Raw genomic sequence first — 22,914 nt, forward strand, 5'->3', positions numbered from 1 at the left:
CCCTCTCCAAGCACAGAGGTGGTGCAGCGCACATGAATGCACTCTATTCCTGTTTGTTCACACAGTAGTTGGTGGCGGTGATGTGCTTAAGTGTTCATAAGGTCATCTCTCAGTACTTTAAAGCTTTTCTACACACATTTCTTTCTACCTGACAACCTCAATGTTTAATAACACAATTATACCATAAATCAGACAGCTAGCAGCCAACTAGCATGTGCATTCTGGACCCAATGACAAGCCAATGACACTTAACACACATTTTACACAGGCATCTGTTAACTGGTGATTGTAGAGCCTGTCTCCAACCAGCATTCATCACCATTATGTTACAAATAATCTGACACCAGCAAGAGTAAATATTCAAAATTATTATTATTATTAGTAATAGTAGTAGTGTATACAACATTTAGAAACTTTACAAATATGGGTAGGTGTTCTACAGTCATTGCAGGCTTTGTACACTGGCACTGCTGTAGTTAAGTTTGTCAGTCCTGGGGCCCTGAGCACCTGCCTGCCTCACCAGTTGGCAAGTGTTGTGTCTGTGGCTGATCATCCTACCACACTTCAACATCACTGTTGAATTTTACATACCTTAGGTCCAGTTGCTTCATTAGATTTTAACCTTTCAGACAGTGAATTAGAAATAAGTTTAAAATTTTGTTACACTCACACATGTAGGTGACTGCCAGAGATATTTTATACTCAAGGGGTCAAAGGTCAACTTCCTTGCAACCGCATAATTTCACATCTCCACTTTAAATTTGTTCACATCTTACATGACAAATGACATTTACATGACTGTCAGAGTCAGTTAGTTTTTAGAGACAAACGCTGGCCTGTGACTGTGTCTTATTTGACTGTGAATTGCATCACCTTGGTAACCACAGAAACAAACCATAAATCTGATCCACAGTTGTTGGAAAAAAGGGATTATGGAGGCCGTGTGCAGATGGTGAATTTTGTGGTGTGACTCTAATGGGCTCTTTCGTTCATTTACATGATGAAAACATCCCCTGCTCGGAGTAAGAGGCGGTCAGAGCTGACGTAGATTAACAGGCCTTACTCACAGTTTGTTGACACAGGCCTCATAAAACTGATTTGGTCTTTTTTATACTCTGATGCTGTGCAGACATGAATGGAACAAGGAAATCAGAAAAAAACTCTCCTGAGCTGACTGCAATTAAACCTTTATTTTATGAATGCAAATAATGACAAATGACTGGATTGTTATCAAGTCAGTAGTGCAAGTCCTGGGCCCAGTCCAGATCAATAGTGGTTGGAATGTGCTTGGGAGACCTCCAGGGCCTCACAGAGGAGCTTTGCCTTCAGACCACCAAATAAGGACAGGAGCAGCAGGACCCGTCAACCAGAGCGAGAGGAGGACAGCCAGACCCTGTGCTGCCCCGGGATGAGGGGGCTTCTGACAGAGGCTGGTTAACATCTTCCCTCCATCTGCAAGTGTCCATAAAGGTAAGTGGAGCCGAAACAGCCTTATCTTAAACTATGTATTACATGTAAGTGATATAGGAAGTAAAACACTGGCTTCTATTTGGAGAGAGACGAAGACACAATAAAGAACCACCGGACTGAGAGTCAGTTCCTAAAATGTGACCAATTACCTCACTGCTGGGGTGGGGTCTGACCATTCTCCTCCCCCTGCATGGCTCTCCATCACTTTGATATTCCTCTGCTCCCTGTCTGCAGTGTGCAGTTTACTGTCTGCTGTTACAACAGCAGGGCGACTTTAAAGGGCCATGCCACTAGACGTGGTGCTGAATGGGCCGGCTCCCTGGGGGTTTCGCCTGACAGGAGGAAAGGATTTCAACCAGCCTCTGACCATCTCCAGGGTGAGTGATGAGTCTATTATAAGGATAGAAGAAACTTGGACTTCTCATGGCTCTTATTTAATTTTATTGTGTGGTTGTTGTAATAATTTGAATTAGATGATCATTTTGTGGTTATAACATTTGCCATATACTCAGTGTGTGAATATAAATGTGTGTTTAACCTCTGGTTATGGTCCAGTCCAGAGAATTCACTGTTTGCTTTAGTGTTCCCATTCTGCTGTGGTATGGAGCCTGCACCTGTGCCACAAATGCAAGAGGCTTAGATACAAATAGCAGCTTACATTGCGTCCTGACACACACACACACACACACACACACACACCTCACATCTCACATCTCACAAGTCACTCGAGTAGATTTCAAGAGGAAAATATTTCCAGCTAAAAGAAAAACAGGAAACAGAGACGAAGAAATACTCCTGAGGCACCATAAACCTCCACACATGTGGTCAGCATGGAGAAGAATAGATTTGTCATTGATTAGGGAGATGAGCACAGTGTTGTGATGTTTCTATTATAACGGCGCAGCTGTTCAGGAGACAGTTAAAGTCCAGCTTTGGGTGGACTTACAGCATCATGCAGCTTATCATCCTCATAAAAAGGACAGCAGCAGGCAGGACGAGCAGGGAGACGGGGCGGGGGGGTGATGACAAGTGTGGAAGAAAGCCTCACTGTGAAGTGGAAGACAGCTGCTGTAAACATGAGCTGTGTATAAAAACTTGAATCTTTATCTTCATGTGTGATGAAAGTGATAGTTTCCTGGAGGAAATATGGTATTTCCTGTTGATATGAAGTCAGTCACTACATATTGAGCCCATTTATGGAGGCAGTGTTCATCTTGATATATGTTTTCATAGTGATAAGAAGGTAAACAGCTACAGACTTCTTGTCCAGTATAAATACATTGTTTTTGGAACATTGTGTTTTGTGTTATGTGTGAAATGTTCAGCCTCTGATTGATTTGGTTTAGATGCTTAAACCTCAAGGTTTGGTTTAAGGAAAGATCACAGTTTGATGAAAAAGCAACCATTTTATCTCACTTCTGCTACAAGCTTCGCCGCTATTCTATTGGTTACTATGGTGACAAGTCTGCCTTTATGCAGTTCTTCACAGGACCACAGGAGGGTGTAATTATGTGAGATGTGCAATCTCTTACCTTAAGAGCTGCCCACACGCACACACACACAAAACTTAAATAAAAGTAAAATAGATGTTGAGATTACAGCCTTAACAAGCTCATGGCTCCAAGTTTTCAGAAAATGGTCTAAATGCGTCTTGATCTGTGAGGGCTGTTGTGGGCTGAATCCCCAGAGTCACCCAGGGTCAGATGTAATCCCGCCCAGTGTGTGTCTATATTTAGGGAAAGACCTCAGGAACTACTGACGAGAAGCACAGTTAGGTCACAAACCACCAGCTCTGTCCAGTACCCTCACACCTGTTGTGTTAGCGGACTCTCCGAGTTCAGTGATGAGAGAGGACAGGGATGGAAAAGGGTGAATGACACAGTATGTGATCAAGAGAAAGAACAGTTGTGATGAGGTTTTTTTGACCACTCACTGCCACTGTGGGACCACCAGCTCCTTTCAAGCACATGTGGATCCAGTGTCTGCCTTCACTGCCATTTTTGGTCAGGAACATCCTCCTCCTTGTGACCTGCTGGTGTTCCCAGCTGGTTGGGAAAAAGTAAACACAAAATGATTATCATCTTGTTCTTCTGCAGAGAGCAGCCTTAAAGGGCCACTCTGCTAAATTTACACATCAAGATCAGTTTTCTCTTCATCAGGAAAAGTATGCAGCATGAGGAAGCAGCTGTGAGGGCGTCTTTAACTTTACTTAAATCAATCTTTGAATCTTTGTTAGGCAAAAATATTATCATATCATACCCACTCTGCTGTGACTGAAGTCTGATATTTGCAATGTCAACAAATGGGACAAGTTTTTTCTCCTTCTGTTTTCTTTACATAACTTTAAAGAAAAAAGAGACAGAGATTACATAACAGTGAATGAAAACAGTTCCAGGGGACTTGAACCTTGGACTGAGTGAAAGTCCACCATGTTTCATACCCATCCATTGTCTGTTTTTCACGTGGATATGTTGAAGATAATGTTTCATGTTTAAAAGTCAAGTTTAACATCTGCACTGAAACATTCTAATTCCCATAATCCATTTTATAGTTAAATAATCGTGTGTAATGTCAGAAGTAATCATTATGCTACATAAGGATCACTTCCTCTTCCACAGAGCCTACCATGTGGTGTCACACCAGCACTGCCTCTAGAGAGGACTTTATATATATTTTTATGTTTTTTAAGTAGTTTCTCAGAGAAGCTTGGAACAGGAGGCGTAACTGAGCGCACTAAATCCGACATAATGGTCCTTTAAGTAACCGCAGTTTCCATTGTATCATACTTTGGCCTTAACTCAATCCAACTGTTTAAATTCTTCACTTCTTTCTTATACTGTATTTTGGATTGAGCCAGAGGACACAAGGAGGCAGCAGAGAGAGAGAGATCAACAACAAGATGGAAAGATATTATAATAACTTAAACAAAGACAAATGTTTGACACGACAGCTGAGGTGTGTGGACCTAATAAAAAGCATACTTGTGCACAGGGCAATAAAACACACAGTCTGACAGCAGCGCTCCAACAAATGCTCCACTGTAAATTACTGCTCCCTCTTTGGCAGCATGAGACATCCCCTCAGCACTTTCATCCACAGTTATTTATAGGCAAATGACCTCATTTAAGTTTCAATGCAATATCTGAGGGGAGCTCGGTTTGCTCTGTCCAGTAATGTAATATGACTGAACATAGGTCATGCCCTGTGTAGTGTAAGCGGGAATGCTGGGTCGGGTTTGAAGCTGCCTCTTCAGGTATTCTCTGTGACCCTGGTGGCTTTCTCATTCATCCTCATCCACTTCCCTTCATCTGGATGCTGTTACTTACTGGGAAGCTGTGCATGTTTACTCTCCATGACAAGACATGTACAGTTTACATGCATGCATACCAACCAGGGCAATGCCTGGTAATGTAAGCAGCCTCTGTTTTGCAGTGTGGACGCTCTCAGAAAATGGTAGATTTGAGGGTCATGAAATGAGTCTGTGTTTTGTATTGTGCTTTTGATTATATTATTATGCCAGGTGAGCTGTGTTTAAGCTGTGATCCCAGCAGGGTGGAAAGGAGCCAGGGACTCCAAGCTGTGGAGTACTGTGTTAGGAAATGAAGTGCCAGAGATGGAGAACAGGCCCCTCACTGGGCTGCAGCATCTGCACATACTGTGAGGTGCAGAGGGGATTCACAGAGGGAAGAGGTTTTATTGTGTCATGTTCCCACGTGTTTTTTTCTCTGTTACCTGCTGTGCTAGTCATTCATCTGTTGTTTTGGTGTGTAATGATTTTATACATGCTCAGATTTGGGTTTGCTTAATGCTTAATGACATTTACTCTGCAAATGTTTTCATAAATGTTTTCAGAATAAATAACAGGAAGCAATGTTTGCACAAGCAGCACACTTTCTACATCAGGAAGCTGCTCATGTCCCATAATTCCCATGACCCTCAGAAATTATTATTTATTAATTTTTTTATCCAAATTAATTTATGAGATTATTTATTTTCAGTAAATTAAATAAACAGTGAAGTGTTAAAACACAAACTGTTGTCGTTAAACATCCTGTTTCGACATTATACAGATGGATACGAATAGAAAAAGAAGGAAAACATTTTTTGTTGTTGTCATAGTAACATATTTAGTAACATCTAAAATATGCTCTGTCAAACATTCTCCTTCTCTTTCACATCTGCATCGTGTCACCTGCTCCTATCATCACACATGGCGCTGTTCTCATTTGCTCGCCTCTAGATCACTCCCGGCAGTAAGGCCTCCAACGCCAACCTTTGTCCCGGTGATGTCATTCTGGCCATCGAAGGAGTCCCAGCCACCGACATGCTGCACTGTGAAGCCCAGAACAAGATAAAGGAATCCACCCAGCAGCTCTCTCTCACTGTTGAAAGGTTAGGATCAGGAACATAAACACACATACAACACATGCAACACGTGATTTTTATTACTTTAAATGGTGACATGACTCAAAAGAGACATTAAAGAGTCAGTACATCAGTCACGTTGAGATGAAGTCTGACCAGGATCTGTCTTTAATTCCCAGGAATGAATCCAGGCTGTGGTCTCCGCGTGTTATGGAGCAGGGTAGAGCTCACCCCTTTAAAATAAACCTGGAAGCAGAACAGCAGGTTTGTAAGACTCACAGTTTTCATGTTCAGTATAAGTTTCAGATCACTCTGTGTCCTCGCCTCATTTGTCATCCTGCAGGAATATAAACCCATTGGCACTGCTCACAACCGAAAGGCTCAACCATTTGTCGCAGCGGCCAACATTGATGACAAGCGTCAGGTGGTCAGCACGTCCTACAACACACCCATAGGCCTCTACTCCTCGGGCAACATCCAGGATGCCATGGAGGGCCAGATCAGAGGCCTGGTTCAGCAGAAGCCTGACAGGTGTTCATCCCATCTTGCAATTCAATACCCAGTGTTTATACATGTTCAGGGCATAAATGTTAATCTTTGCACATTCAATACCATTAAAAGTTTTAAAAAATCATCCCTTAATTCATCACAGCATACCTTGTCATGTTAGCATTGCAGGTGAAGGTTAGCAGGATTTATAATACAGCCTGTGGTTGTTTCAAGTTGCTGAAAAGTCATTAATCACATAAAATTATTAAAAGAAAAATTCACTTGGCTAAAACAAACAATGTTTGACCTTTTTCTAGTTGAGAACTAAGTGATTTGCAAAACTCATTTTACAGTACACTTTCTGTCTGAAATCTTTTAAAAAGTTGACTTGAGTTTCATAAGATCTGATTAACTGACCAGTAGTTAACGTATTACATTGCCTTTCCTGTGGCGCCACCCTTAGGCCAAATCTTACAGTTTGTGCCGTTTGAGTTTTGAGTTTCAGGTTTAACAGTCACTCAGACTTCACAGGTCTTTAGATTTGTTTCTGCTGCTGTTATATATACTGTAGTGCACCTGCTCTGTTCATGACTCACCTCCTGAATTTCCCTGCCAGTCAGCTCCGGTCAGTGCAGTCATTTGGACTTCATTGGGCTCTCTGATATGTGGTGTGTCACTCTGACGGCATGTTGCAGGAGGAGGTGTCTTTGTGGCCCAATAAGACACGTAGTGAATCACATAAGAATAAAACCTGGCATCAACTATAGTCTCATTTACATGAGCACTGCACACAAAACATTACACAGGCTAGCCTTATGTAGCCTAAAATACAATATCATGCTGTGTAACTTGAAGTCATGGCTGAAACTGTTGAAGAATATATGCAGCCCTTTCACTGATTCAAGGACCAACGTGTAGGAATTGAGACATACATATGCATAATTAGATTTTTGTTATCACATATATTATTAGCCTATGTGGAGCTTGCCATGTTTGTACCATCGAACAGACACACAGTCTGTCTTGCACTTTGTTTTGTCATGGTTCTCCTACACATTTGGTGAAAGGAGGCAGGGATATCTGTTTGCAGTCTGCAGCATCACCACCAGATGCTGCTGGGTTCTTCACCCTGGTCCTTTCAGTCATGACTTACTGTCCTGTGTAGCCTCAAGCTGGTTTATCCCTTCTGATCTGCTGCCCTGGCAAAACAACAGCTTCAAGGCAAAGCAGTTCAGAGGTTTTATTTTAATACAGTCATAAGGCGTTTTGAAGAATGTGGATTTATGCTTGGAATTTGTGTGTAAGTGTGTGTGTTTTTTATAAATGTTTGTATGTCTGCTCAGTCCAAGGACTTTGACCAACATTGAAGATTCTGACGTGTATCGGATGCTACAAAAAGATGAGGAGGAGCCCCAGGAGCCTCGGCAGTCTGGCTCCTTCAAAGCCCTCCAGGAATTCATTGATAGTGATGGTAAGCAGTTCCTCTTAACCCCCCGATGATCTGTTTCCTCCAAAACACAGAAGCATCTCACAGTTTGGATTTTAATGCTCAGGAGATGCCTTTGAACAGAGCTGGGATCTCATTTCACCTGCTTTCAGTCTCTATGCTAGGCTAAGTTATGCTGCTGCAGCTTCACATGTATATAGATATTGGTGCAGTATGTGATCATTCAGCTCTAACTGAGTGGAACTTGGACTGTGTGCCGATAAGTCCTTGGGCGAGATCCTTAACCCTAATTGGTGTGTAAGTGTGTGTGGTAAATGTAAAGTAGTGTAAAGCACTTTGAGTAGGTGGAAACGTGCTAACACCATTTTATCATTGACCATTTATGGTTTGCCATAAATTTGACCCAGAACAACACTCATACCTGTTCATGATCAGTTCTGTATTGTGAGAGGTAGAGATGCGCGGTTAAAAGAAAATAGTCCACATTTCTGGTAAGAAAAAGAAAAATGTGAAAAAAATGCAGGTTCCAGCCACTTGGTGGCAGCATGAAGAACATGTGGAAGTACGAGAAATGGAGGTTAACTTTGTTTGTTTTATTTTTGATCTGTTTATATTTGCAAAAAAAAAAAACCTTTTATTGTGAAATGCAATGCACCAAAGAGGATTTACCATATATACAGCACAGTATATACACAAGTGTCATCATGTCATGTGACCATGCTGTGCTGATTACATAAGAATGTCTCCATAACCTTATTGTTGGTTGAATACACATAATCCTCTGTGTATAAGGGAAGCTATGCAAGAACACCATGAATCAGCTTGGATTGGCTGCATATAAACAGCTTGGAGGAAATCATGCTCGTTCACGTTAAGGGTATAAAAAGTAGTTTGTTGTCCATGCAAATATACACACACTCCAATGTACCCCCGCCTTATTATTTAAAGATCATTAATGTAACATAATATGCTAATACAAAAGCACTTACCTTTATTAACTGAGGACTACTAAATGAGTCCTGATAGAGTTGCCGTTATGAAATACTCTTATAACCCAACAGGAAGTGTCTTTTAGGATTCAAGAGGGCATGTATAACTTTCCTGAAGTGTTCCTGCCTCATACCCCTCAAGTGTTTTGTTGTTAATTATGTGCTCCAATCAAAGGGGCTTATTTTTGTTGAGTGCTTTCTCCCTCGTGTGAGCAGGCACTCGTCCTATTGTGACTCGGACAGTAAAAGCCCCGACAACCAAACCAACTCCACCCACAGGAAACCTGCAGAAACTGCCCGTCTGCGACAAGTGTGGGAATGGGATTGTGTGAGTAAAAATAGAAGCAATCATCATCTGTGATTCACATCAAGACCTTACTGTGTGCATCAGTACAAACAAAAGGTTCAGAAAACAACCAAAGCAATACAGTTTTACAGCAGCAACACTGCACTCCTACACACAGTTACACATCCGTCATGATATCAGTGTCCACAATTACATTTTAATTCATCGGACAATATAATGCTACAACACGCAAACATGACAAAAAGTGATAACTGTATTCACGCCTCTGTGTTTTTGATGCTACAGCGGGACGGTGGTGAAAGCTCGGGACAAATATCGTCATCCTGGTTGCTTTGTGTGCTCCGACTGTGACGTCAACCTGAAGCAGATGGGCTATTTCTTTGTGGAGGGACAGCTGTATTGTGAGACTCACGCTCGTTCTAGAATGAGACCACCGGAGGGCCACGACCTCGTCACAACATTTCCCTCAGCGTAGATCCCCCTTTTTATGAGCACACACACACACATATCTCAAACCTCCCTGTCATACATCTGTTTCTGTGTTCTCTGCACATTGACGTCTTTCAATTGCAACAGTATTTGAGAAAAAAAAACATTTCTAACTGAACATTCAATGTATTTTTACAGTTTAAGGAGCTCAATAGAACAATAGAACAACAAGAGACACAATTTGATGTCTATCTAATAAAGACCTTTGTTCATACTGTAAATCTATATGTGGAGTTTCTTTCATTGTGAAAAAATTCACCATTACTTGTAGTAATGTACCATCATATATATTTATATTTGATGGTGCAATAAATGTGTTAAATTCTGACAAAAAACAAGCTCCTGTGAATGCTACGTGCTGTTCTAATCAAGCATCTTGATGCTCAGCTAGAGCACATCATCAGTGATGGGACTCAGGACTCAGGTAAGGTTGAACAAGGTCTCCCACAGATCTGCTCTCTTGATCCAGATCCATATTTATATCCTCCATGCTTGGCTCTTCTCTTCCTCTCACATGTAATGCTGAGTGTAGTGTAGTGTTGGCCTTGCCCTCCAGGTATTGAATACGAGGCCCCTCTTTTCTTTCCTCCATCAGGTCCTCCCATTGCACAGTGAGCTCCAGCTTAAGAATATCCCTGAATGATGGCATCATGCTGGGGGATTGTGAGTATTTGCTGCTTACTCGGTCTCACTTATTGTAGATTATTAGACCTCCATGCGCCTCCAACAGCTGCAGCAGTGTAAAGCGCAGCGGCTCATGTGTTTTAGCTGAGATTCCACATGCTTTAATAAGAAGTTGACCTGTGATGGTCATTCACATTTTCAACAACAGAACAGAACTTTATTTAAATCCTGTCAACATCTAGTTTCAATGTTTAAGTTAAGACTGTGACATATAAATATATGTGAAAATGACAAATCATATATATATATATAATATATATTAAACGGTTACACTGTCTCAAATGCAGCTTGAAAATATAAAATGGCCGGTCCAATCACAAGTTATTGCACCACATGCTGCATTAATAAAATAATTTAATGTCACTCCTGCAGGCAGCAACAAGAAGTCATGACCTTAACAATGCAGTTAATGTTTATCTGTGTTTTCTTTTGGTGACAAAACCTAGGATTTACAGTTTTTCTACAAGGTAATATTTAAATCATGTTTGTCCAATAGTCCATTAAAGAACAATATTAAAAATAAAAAAAGATCTTGGTTTGTTTTAACTTATGACACCATGGTAAATGGTCTAATTTTGCTCTTGATAAATATTTGCTTAGTCCTTTCACATTAGTGCTGCAGTAGCAGCAGTGTACTTAAACTCAGAGGGGATAAAGGACTCAGTGAAGCACCATTAAACAATAAAACTCTGTGTTCTTTATGCAAGTCGTCCCCGATGGATATCCTGTCGCGCTGTTATGCTGCCAGCTCCACCTAATTATTCTACAATAGAAATTAATGGACAAAAAAATCAATACCTTCTGCACTGACAAAATGCCATTAATCAAATATTATACATATGGATGGAGGGCCAAGAGACGGACAGTGGGTGTGACTTAAGTGCTTTCCCTTTTGAAAGCAAAAAGAATAGACCATCAGTAGTCAATGGTTAATTTAATTTGTTTCAAAGTTATTGTTCAAAGTATCCTCATCCCCCAAAGGCAACTCTTTGTGGCAGCACCAGCGCTTCAATAATGTCAGACAGCTAAAGGAACAATTATTGATTAAATGCTGAACACACCTTAAATAGCTTACTAAAAATGGAGACCTGCAGCTAACATCCCAGTCCCTCGGCTGCTCACGTACAGGCAAAGTAAATCAGTGTGGGCACGGTCAACAGGAAGAGCTCGTCAAAACCTGAGCACCGGTGTAATCACTGTAAAAGCAAAAAGTGGCCATCACAATGCTCACTGCAAACAAAGACAAGTCGGGAGGGAGGGGGGGGGGACTCCTTTCTTCTGTCTAATAAGAAGGCCTATTTTACTTTCCTGCAGAACCCGTGATGCAGACATCCCTCTGTGACTGCAGCTCAGACACCATGACTTAGGGTAAAATATGGTTTTTACTTCATGGCAGTCTTACATGTAATGACCAGATCAGATGTATCTAATGATAGTTTATCCATTCATGGGTGTATTTCAGCATGCAGGACATGATTGTCAAAATCATCAGCTCAGCTTTGTCAGCCATCCTCTGTCATCACAGATCCCTCATTTAATACAGTCCGCTGAATTAAAACAGACGCTTTCCAGATCGCACAAAAAATCTGGCCTGAGAAACAGTTATTGATTCATCTGTAGATTGTTGTTTCAAATAATTCATATAACTTTTTAAGACTCACTGAGAATCCACAGTGAGTCTTCATATTGCTTCTTGCAGCTCAGTTTATTAGCAGGACATTCTCCTCAGCTTTGATGAACTCTTTTTGTTTCTGAAATGAGTGGATGACACACACATGGTATTGTGTAATGACAGTCGTTTTAATTCTTAATAATGACTGCTTATTCTTACGAATGATGTAATAAAATGTTACTAGACCAAAAGCTATAGCAACAAGACCAGTATGTAACACAGATGAAGCTGCCTTTAAACAATGTGTGTTTTGAAACATGGTCTTTTACCAAACTGAGCTACCTTTTACTGCAAAGCAGCCTCCTGGTAATAAATAAAGAGGCCGACTACAAAGGGATAAAATACCGACACCCCAAAAGTAACTCCCCTCAGGTCTAAAACTGTAACATTAAACTGACCCTGAAGCCAAAATCCATACAACTGTGAGAGTCCTTCATCTAAGCTGGACCTTGTTCAAAGTGCACCAGTGATTTAAAAAGGCTGTCTGCTTTACTTAGCAAAATAAAGGTACTATAAAGGCTCATTCACTTGCCAGAAAGTTGCAAACTAATACAAGAAAGTGGTTTGTTATTAGCTTCTTTTTCCCTGCATGCGACTAATCATTGATCAATAAAAAACACTTTGATTACTATACATTAGTATTTATTACGATTACTGTATAAATGATCAGAGGAGACAAGATCAGGTAAAGGTCCTTTACAGCCTTTATGGTAAAGCAATCAGAACAGGGAGGCTTTTAAAAACTTTGACTCATCAACACATTGTGGCACAAATAAAGGTTTTCTTAATCTTCAATCAATCATCTGAACCCGCTTTGTCCTGCAGTGCAGGGTCACAGTGGGCTGGAGCCTATCCCAGCTGTCTACCGGTGAGAGACAGGATACACCCTGTACCCGGTACAACCAGGTCACCAGTCCATCACAGGGCAACATACACACTCAAACAACCGTTCTAATCTTAATCCCAGAGTTATATATATATATATTAATAAGGTTTAAAGCTATTTTAAAGTCAAGGACATATCCAGGTAATCCTATTTTTATAGTGAAATGGAAAATTTAGTCTCCTTATTAGTATTTTTATTCAGTCCATGTAACAAATAATTAAGCTGTAATTGGCTGACTCATCACCGGCCAAATGTAAGATTCATAACAGCTACAAAAAAAACAGTTAACTCAGGTAGTCACTATAGCTCAGAAATACAGACTTAAGCAGGATGGTTGGTATGACCCTCCTTTGGGACAGTGTTAGTAATGGTTACTTAAAGGTTGAAGCTTTTTTTCTAATCGATATCATCATCCCTCGGTGTGGAAGGTTTACAATGCCCAGAAAGAAACAAATAACTCTTTGTAAATCCTTAGACATTAGCTGATTTGCAGTCCGTACAAACCCTGCCTTCTTCTTCTTCTTCTTCTACTTCGTCTTCCCCTCTGCTTTTGGAGCATCCAAACATCCAACTAAACGGCCAGTAACACCTGAACACGGACATAAAAGCTGTCCTGTAGTTGTTGTTCATCCACCCATACAGGATGGGGTTGACAAAGGTCGAACACATGGCCATGATGTGGAACACAGTGAAGAGCAGCTTGAAATCCTTCATATACAGCACAGTGCTGTCGATGTCAATAGCCAACTGGAATGCATGGAAAGGCAACCAGCTGACAGCGAACACCACCACCATGGTCAGCAGCATCTTGGTGGTCTTCTTCCTGCGTTGATGGCGGTCGTTTCGACCATAAGTCATGTGATTCTTAAGTTTATTCCAGATGCGGATGTAAGCAACAGAATTGATAGCTAAAGGTAAACCGTATTGAACCAGCAGCATCAATATGCTGTAGATGGTTCCGTTCATGCTGCTTCCAGGCCATTTCTCCGTGCACACTTGAATAGACGTATCTGGTAAAAGATCGAATGTCTCGTACTCTCTGAAAATGGCAAGCGGACTGGCCAACACGACACTGACAGCCCACGTGATTGCAATGACCACAGCGCACATGTCTTTGGACATTTTGGTCTCCATGTGGTAGACGATGCTCCGGTGGCGGTCCAAGGCGATGATGTTCATGGTTATGGTGGACACGTGCACGGCCATACCCTGGGCGCAGGGTAGCATGTAGCATAAGACCTGACCAAGCATCCACTCACCATACAGAGTGTAGACCAAGGTGAAAGGCAAACACAGCATGTTCACCAGCAGGTCAGCAACAGCCAGGTTCACAATGAAGAAATTAGTCACAGTGTGTAGATTTTTAAACTTGTAGACGACGTATATCACCAAGGAGTTTCCGATGACTCCAAACAGGATGATTGTGCTGTAAGCAAGGATGAGAATAACTTGAACTCCCACCAGCTTCGTGCTGTCATTAAGCTGCAAAAAGTTCTCATCATTTATCATGGTAGCTGAGCAGCAGTTAGAAGGTTTAACTTCAAGTTGAGAATCTTCCGCTTGAGTCATGTTCAGTTCTTCTGCTGCATCCATGGTAAACAGTCCCCATTAGTCAATCTAAAGGGAAATGTGCATTAATTAGAGTAATAAACACACTGAGACACACTGATCAGACCTGTTTACTGACTCATTTGTATTACAAGAAGATGATTTATCATTTTAGATGATGTGTAGGAGATAAAACGATTATATAAAATACATCATAAACTTCAGTTTATATAATGCATCATCTCAAATAGACTTGTCACTACAAAGTGACCGAGTTGTTAGTTTTTCAGCTTAAAAGGTGTAAAAATGTCACATAAATGCCACATTAGATTTGGATGTTATACAGCAATGACCTGCACTGTGTTTATATAAAATGATAAATATATTTATATATAAATAATATATTTGTATATATATACATAATACATAGCATTCATGGTGTTTGTTTTTTTGTTTTTGTGTTATTAGTACAGATGATGACAAATAAACCTCTTTCAATCTTTGAAAAAATGTAGACTACTTTCATTATTACAGAAAATATTAAAGCTGCAAACCTTGGTCTATGACAATAGAGCCAGGAATTTATTGTTTAATTTCTAAACTATTTTTGAATTGTGTCTCTATATGAGCTGCGTGACTTTGCCACCTGTGCGTGTATACAAATACAAATACACCAAGAAAAATAAATGCTTTCCGAGGATAAAATGAAGCATCAGTATCGAGACAAGATAATTCCACTCACCTCTATCTGCAGCGTGATGTTCAGATTCGTCTCATTGTGAAAAGTTTAAGGTGCTCCTTCTCGTTCAAGATAAAAACACCGACAGAATAATCTTCTTCTTCCTCGAAAGAACAAAGTGCGCGCAACAGCATAGCGCGCAACATTTACCGTGCGCACTGCAGTCTGAGGGCGCATGAACTGCTCAGTGACAGAGACCCGAAAGATGAGGCGGGCTGCAGGGAAGGAAGGAAGCGCGTCTTCCGCTGACAGACCTAAATAATGTCTGATTTATGCATTAATGAACAGAATGGACTGTGAGAAGACAGATTAATACATGTTTAAACTGTATTTATATTGTTAATTGTCTGTAGCTGTGCTCTGGGTGTGCCTCTGTGGAAAAATCCTGCACACAATAAATCATTAAATACACAATGAATAAATAAAAAACACATATTGAAAAATACAAATAATGATTTGAATATGAACACACTGCTGCGCTCCACTGATTGTTTAGTTTCATTGTAGCAGAAATGGACAATCCAAAAATAATGTGACCTAAAAAACAGTCCCTGCACACTAATTTGGCTTCATTCAACTTTGTGAGCACTAATACACACACACACACACACACACACACACCACCCTTCCATTCATTTTCCATGTGCCCACAGATGAGCAGAGACAGTACAGTCTGTCGGCTATAGGCCATGAATAAACAGACTGTGTGTGTCCAGTTCACCTAGGCTCTTTGCATTGTGTTTTTTTTAACCAATCAGGTTATGCCTTTAATAAGAGACAATGTGACTCAGTGGTGCGAGCATGTTTAAGTCTCTCATCATCCATTATTTACAGCACTTGTTTCAGTGCAGACAGGATGTCAGCACAGGTCTAAAACTAAAACTTTACTGACTTATCATCGATACAAACATCAGTTTGAGCAGTAACCTCAATGACATTCCACACTTTTAAGTCTCGGGCATGTAACTGCAGTAGCTTAATATGATCACCTACTGGTATACACTAAGACACCGTGTGGCCATTAGAAACTGAGTTACTGTCCAACATCCTCATTTGGCAAACGCCCACTTCACCCACAATGCAACAACACAGATGGTAAAGTAATGAGCGAGACCAGGAAACCCTGAGTAAATAGGCATGGTAAAAGGTTCCACAATGATTTCTAGAGGCTGGAGCGCAGTGTGAACGATGACCTTATTTTAACTTTACAGCAAGGATAGATTATTGTGCTGTCATTAAAGAAACAGCTTCAGCTCTTATAACCGCACATAATGGGGTGGCACTAAACTTAATTAACATGATTAATGTAGAGAAAATAAACAAGAGTTAGGAATGTGCAACCCCTCAAATAAGACATTAGTCCTTGTTAGGTACATACATTGTTTACCTTATTTTTTTAAAAGCAAAGCAAGAAAAATAAAAAAAAATAACAATGTCTATGAAGTGTGATGTGGTTTGAATGACAACAACTGTGCCCAAACAATAATCTGAATTCTTATTGGAATGTGGATGAAGTGCAGAATCATGTTGCTACACGCGCCGCCTTTTGCATTTTAATTCATTGTTGATGTTGATAAATAAATAAAAAACATTGAAGCAGCTTCAGTGTTTAATTGAAGTAATATGGCAGTGAATAATGACTTTTCTCATTAACAGTGAAGACGGTGTCTTCCTCTAATTAGAATTATAACTGTTATTGTAATTATTTAATTCTCCACCATGTCTTCTTCCCTGACCACATGAAACATGTAAATGAACCCGTATGTATCACATTGTTGTTTAATGCTCTATTGATCGTGTGTAGAGTGGAGGTATTGTCCCGGCTCATACAGAGTAAATTAGACTGGAGCCAACGCACAGTGAGGATGACAGTATCAGCTCACACAGGACAGATTCATGCTCCAGAGATGCCTTTATACGGCACATCTGAATTCCTGCAGGAGTTTTTGTGTGTATAAAGTACGACAACACGTTTATCATTCTGAACAGCACAGACATTAATATGCTAAACTGCACAGCGCTTCCATGTCTGGGATACTTAATCATAATCTGTTAAATCAAATTATTGACCAAGCGTCACTTTTGTTCACGCAGCACACCCCCAACCTGATATTAATGCAATTTCCCCATTGTGGGACTAATAAAGGTTTCTTAGGTTTCTTAAGACCCACAGGCCAAGTGTCAGTGTGTGTTTACAAAGGACATTCTAACTTTTAGGTGTTTGATTCAGGCTTTATTGTATATAAAGTAATTACATTTAGCATTTGCTGCATGCTTTGTTGACAAGTGAGGAACACCTTTGACAAAGAGTCCCAATCATGACACTCATCACATACATAGAACTTGTTGTCACATTGAAACACACAGGTAACCACTTTAGTGTCTCCAGGCAACGGCATGAGACTGTAGCCAGACAGTTCTGCTGACTGTAAAGGGCAACAAATCTTGTTGTTCTTCTTCTTATTTTTTAACCGTACCATCCTTGGCAGATGAGAGAATGAAGGAGACGCTGCTGGTATAAGAGAAAAGTTCACATTCTGTGAGGTTGTTTTGAAAGTGCATATTTTTCCCAAAATGTCTTCCTGAACAAAACGAAGGGTTTTGTTGATTAACCACACACAAATAATATCCCCGTTTACAATCCCGCAGCAGTGCACCTTTGTTATGACTCCCTTCTTGCACCACCCTGCATATTGTGAACTGACAATAAAATGGTAACAAAACACAAACAGAAGCGATGTGATGAACTTGGAGTGACAATGCGCTGAAAAATGGCACACCACCACTATGCAAACATCACATCATGTTTTGAGTTTATTTTTATCTCTACAGTCCTTTTAAATCTTCCAGTGTGTGCACAGTCAGTTTACACTAACACTGACGTGCTGCTGTCTCACAGTCAGGGCTAATACACTGCTGCTTGACTACCTCTCCGCCTTGATTTTTATCATAATTACTAGAGTTGTGTCCACAGCTGGCCTCACACCACCTGTAAAATGATAATTGATCAATGTCATGAAATTAAAAATGAAAACAAATGGAAAAAAACAAGAGATAAAGGAAACACTGATGAGAAGATGCACAAGGCTCACTTCTCATGTATCTCACATGTAAGATTGTGACAAAATGCTAAGAAATGAGCTGCAATCTATTTTCTGTGGTTAAAAGTGTTGTCTTTGTATCTTTGTCTGCTCCCGCTAGGATTTATTGGGTATTTATGTGGATATAGCATGTGTCCCACTGCTGGCGAAAAGCTTAAAGGGCTCATTTGACTTACAGTGATGCAAGCAAGAAATAATATCTGACTATTATCACCATGTTGCTCTGGCATCCCTTGCTTACAAATTGCTTTATCCGAATTTAAAAAACCCAAAATATTTTTAAACATACAAAAAAATAGATCCTTACAGTTTAACCTTATGAGTAACTATTTTCTACCTGTAACCAAATGTTTAAATAAAAAAGTAAATAAAGAAGTTCATGACGTTGTCAGCAGAAGGTGCACTGTTGCTCTTTGGACAACAGGGGGCTCTGCCTCCCCCTTTCGCGGAGGTGTAAATCTGCTCAGAGGTCAAGGGGCGCTGGAGAAATACCGGAAGTAAGCCATAACGCGGGTTTTCCCCTCTATTTGGAAGTTTAGAACTTTTATTAATAATTATTCCTTGTTTTTTGAAATACACCAATATGTTGACTGGATTATTTTTGTGATTTTTTTGTGTAAAATGACATTTTGCGCAATTGCCGCTTGTGGTTATAGCTGTCCAGTAATGGTGGACTGTAAACATGGCGATGAGTGACTCTAAAGCTCCGTGAATAAGGTAGGAAACTGTTTGACATTGAGTCCGGGCTGTCGCTTTAAGTTTTAATGTATAAAAACTGTTTAGCGTTAAATATTTTGTTGCTTCTTAGAAACGTAGCTTCTAACTTCGACAAGTTAGCACACGTAGTGTGGGCAGGTTAGCTCTCCCCTCTTAATAGGAGCCACTGTTGTATTATGTTTTCCCCCTTTATCTTGTTGCGGTGCTGTTCCAGTAATTACGACAAAAACACGTTTGTCAGAGTGGTAAGGCTGCACGCTGTCAGTCATGTGTCATGTGTTCATGCCACATCTGCCGTGAAGCGGCTTTTCTAATGCAATTTGCATAAAAATGTAAGAAGTTTTTTTAAAATGTATTCAACCAAGAAAACATTTATCTGAGAATCACCGTGTTGTGCCATGTCTCGGGTAGTCTGGCTCTGTTTACTGATAATCACTAATTTATTATTGAAAATACAGCTTCAGTTCCACTGTTGAAACCACTTATTGACTCCCAGGGGAGGCTGTTACTATGATGGACCAGTAGACGGACAAACCTTTATACCTTGCATGTGGCAGTACTTACCTGAAATTAATCAGCTACATGAAGAATAATTTATGGTTTTAATGTGGCAAATATTTAATTGAGAAGGACATGTTTCTCTGTAACTCCATGCTGTTTTTTGAATGGGCTTGTTTTCTACCCTCTCCACACAGAGTAGATGCTCTGTAATCAGAAAGGTGGTAAGAATTTCACGTGTGTCTTCTCAAATTTAGTTAAATTAAAACAAACCAAACTCATTTCTGATGGGGATAGGATTTGAACCCTCGTGGATTAGCAGCCCATCGCTGTAACCACTTTGTAACCTTGCCTTTTTTCATACATACATTCATACATTTACAACATAATCTATGGCCATGAATAGACTTTCTGACATTCTGTTGATGACACAAGCATGAATAGATCACCATGAAACCGTGCGCTGCAAACTTAACCTGCTTTAGACCTGGTTATGTTTAGCGTCTCAGTGTCAATCGGCCTTAAAAGCCGCTGCTCTTTCACTGACCACCACTGCCCACCTACGAATGTCTATTGCCAGGGTGTTGCAGTGGTTAGCATGGCCACCTCACAGCAAAAAGGGTTTTGGTTTGATAGACTGGGTTTTTTTTCCCCAGGTACTCTGGCTTCCTCATACATACAAAATATCTCAAATAATATTGTTGTTGACAGAAACTAAACTGTTAAGAGAATGTGGAGATTGATCCTGCTTCTTCTTCTAGCCAGACACTTGAGCTGACTCTCCTTGCACGTGGTAATGTTACACCTCTGTCCATGACCATCTTGTTCCACTATACCCCTGTAGTTAGACAATTAAATTATGCTTCTGGTGGAGGTAGTTTATTTGCAAGCAGAGAACCTCCCATCGCGCTGAAAAAGCTGTTAGGTTTTATGGAACACCCCAGTCACCACTCTCCTGCTCTCGCTGTTCACCGTTGTTATTTTAAGATAAGATAAGATAATCCTTTATTAGTCCCCCATAGAAAAAATTTATTGTTACATCAGGTGAGATAGAAGCACACACTGTAGAAGAAGAAATAGCAAAAACATAAAAAACAGATAAATATAAATTAATACAAAATGAATGAATGCTTGTCATGATAACAGAATAAAGTGACTCCAGTACTGAATTGTTATTGTACATTATGCTCAGTTATGGTGACAATTTACACTATATACATAAGAGCTTAAAAAGTTATTGCACTGTATAACAAAGCCAAGTTATGGCACAGGTGGTAGTATAGTTTTAACTGCGAGTGTAAATATATATACATATGTATGTGGTCTACTGTGAGCAGACCTGATGGCAGCAGGGAGGAAGGACCTGCGGTAGCACTACTTCACACAGCGTGGATGGAGCAGCCTGTTACTAAAGGAGCTGCTCAGTGCTGTGCATGGGGTGATAGGTGTTCTCCATCAGGTAGGATAGCTTTACCAGCATCCTCCGATCTCCACCTCTTCCACAGGATCAAGTGGGCTCCCCAGGACAGAGCTGGCTTTCCTTATTAGTCTATTCAGTCTCCTGTCTGCTGTCAAGGTGCTGCTGCTCCAGCAGACCACTCTGTAGAAGATGGCAGATGCCATCACAGAGTCATAAGGTCCTCAGGAGTGCTCCCTGCACCCCAAAGGACCTGAGTCTCCTCAGAAGGTGAATTCTGCTCTATTCTGGCCCCTTTTTTTGCATTCTCACCTCTTTTACACACTAAAGCCGGGTGTGTTGTGCTGTGTGTTGTCTGTGTGATAGGGCACCTCCAGAGAATGTCCAGGCTCAGACTGAGGCCTTGTTCACACAGAAACGAGTTTAGGTACATCTGCAAAAGTTTTTCATCGTGTGATCTGGTCTTTTGGAATAGATGTGGATAGATTACAAAACAATGTTTCCACGGTTCTGTGTTTGCAACTCATAAGCACCTTTTCTAAAATGATGACCTCCTAGCATCACCTCTTCTTTAACAATGCACATACTCTGACAACACAACGGTGTGCATGCCCAATTAATTCTTCTCTGTTTTTGCCATGTTTCTATGGTAGCGTTACAGCACCACTAACAGGCCTTGCTTGAGCATCAAGCTGTTGTTGACGAAAACACAAGCATCTGGAGAATGCGGGCATCGATCCCGCTACCTCTCGCATGCTAAGCGAGCGCTCTACCATTTGAGCTAATTCCCCTTCTCAGTGGTTTTTCTTACTCCATGACCTGCAGAGTTTGTGTCTAAGGCTATAGAAAAACCCATATCCATCAACCTCTACTTATGATTATGCATGCACGCATTCGACCATTAGCTGGAGCTAATGGGTCTGCATTCAGTCTGGGGTTTAGCTGGATGGAAGTGCCTGCTTTGTGACAGAGCAGCTATAAAGAATGTGTAGGGCCAGAGTCTAGAGGCTGATTTATACTTCTGGGTCAAATACATTGTTGACTGAAACTAAAGTATTTGGAGAATGCGGGCATCAATCCCGCTGCCTCTCGCATGCTAAGCGAGCACTCTACCATTTGAGCTAATTCCCCTTGACCCTATTGTGGAGACAGGAATTGCAGCTCGTGCCGTGCACACTCTACTCCCTCCTTACTTCTATAATTAGTGTGTGGAGTCATGTTTCTAGTAGTGGAGCTTTTTTTGGTTGACTTTTTGCCACATTAATTTCATCAGGAGGAATGTACCAAGTGCTAATGGGGGTGTTCAAGACCTGTGGCCTGTTTCGCATAGGTTTCACACATTGACAGTAAAAACTATGGACAGAGCTTCCGTGACGTCACCCGTTTGTTTCTGAAGAGCTATTTTGAGTCTCAGTGGGAGGTTCCGGGACGTGATGACCGCCGCCATGTTGTCAGTGTCACGTCAACTAAAACTCCGAATATGGACAAAGAGGGGGAGCACGAGCGGGGTTTAGGGGGGCGGGCGATCGTGGAAGCAGGAAACTCATGCTGTGATACGTCAACTGTCTGTCACTCAAGCGGCAACGCCTATAATTAGGCGTAATTTTAAGTCCGAATACAATTGAAACGAGTGAGTTGAAAAAAAATTCACCCCCCGTACAATTGACACTAGAAGAGAACCTATCATCTGAGACCACAGCGATTTTTTGTACCAGGCTGTAAACATGTTCTTTTCTGCTGTGAAATCGGCCATTTTAACATGGGAGTCTATGGGAAATAACTCGCTTATGGAGCCAACCCCCAGCGTGAATTACAAGTTTTGACACTTCCGCATGGGCTTCCACTTTGAGCCCCGAAGGTTGCCGCTTGGTTTCACACAGGTCAAAGGTCTTGAACACCCCCATTGTTTTCACTTTTTTGGATTAGCCCGACACACTAGAGACAGATAGATTGAAGAGTGGCAGAAGGCCAAGAACTGGTGGTTTGCAGAATATTTATTTAATTTTGGCTGTTTCACTTAACGCCAGTCTTGTGCTACTATGTCAAAGACATCTGCAGTGTGGCAGCATTTCGTTAAAGTAGATGATGGAAAAAAA

At 40.8% G+C, this 22,914-nt stretch overlaps 2 protein-coding genes and 1 non-coding gene across 3 annotated transcripts; 1 reads left to right on the forward strand and 2 right to left on the reverse strand.

Moving 5' to 3' along the window:
• The first annotated feature begins 1,340 nt into the window (after positions 1-1,340).
• LOC114442565 (PDZ and LIM domain protein 3-like) lies at positions 1,341-9,777 on the forward strand. Its single transcript, XM_028416259.1, has 8 exons — positions 1,341-1,470; positions 1,705-1,847; positions 5,711-5,862; positions 6,015-6,099; positions 6,179-6,366; positions 7,668-7,795; positions 8,977-9,088; positions 9,353-9,777. Exons 2-8 carry the CDS (start codon positions 1,755-1,757, stop codon positions 9,540-9,542), a joined length of 948 nt encoding a protein of 315 aa, XP_028272060.1. The 5' UTR covers positions 1,341-1,470; positions 1,705-1,754; the 3' UTR covers positions 9,543-9,777.
• Positions 9,778-13,218: 3,441 nt separating this feature from the next.
• On the reverse strand, positions 13,219-14,409 carry npy2r (neuropeptide Y receptor Y2). The gene has a single exon (XM_028413380.1). The coding sequence runs from the start codon at positions 14,389-14,391 to the stop codon at positions 13,270-13,272; it is 1,122 nt and encodes a 373-aa protein (XP_028269181.1). The 5' UTR covers positions 14,392-14,409; the 3' UTR covers positions 13,219-13,269.
• Positions 14,410-21,536: 7,127 nt separating this feature from the next.
• On the reverse strand, positions 21,537-21,609 carry trnaa-agc (transfer RNA alanine (anticodon AGC)). Its single transcript has one exon. It is a non-coding gene; the product is annotated as a tRNA-Ala (tRNA).
• Between the last annotated feature and the right edge of the window lie 1,305 nt (positions 21,610-22,914).

Source organism: Parambassis ranga, chromosome 1 (genome assembly GCF_900634625.1).
Source record: "Parambassis ranga chromosome 1, fParRan2.1, whole genome shotgun sequence".
In the NCBI taxonomy this organism is placed as follows: domain Eukaryota; kingdom Metazoa; phylum Chordata; class Actinopteri; family Ambassidae; genus Parambassis; species Parambassis ranga.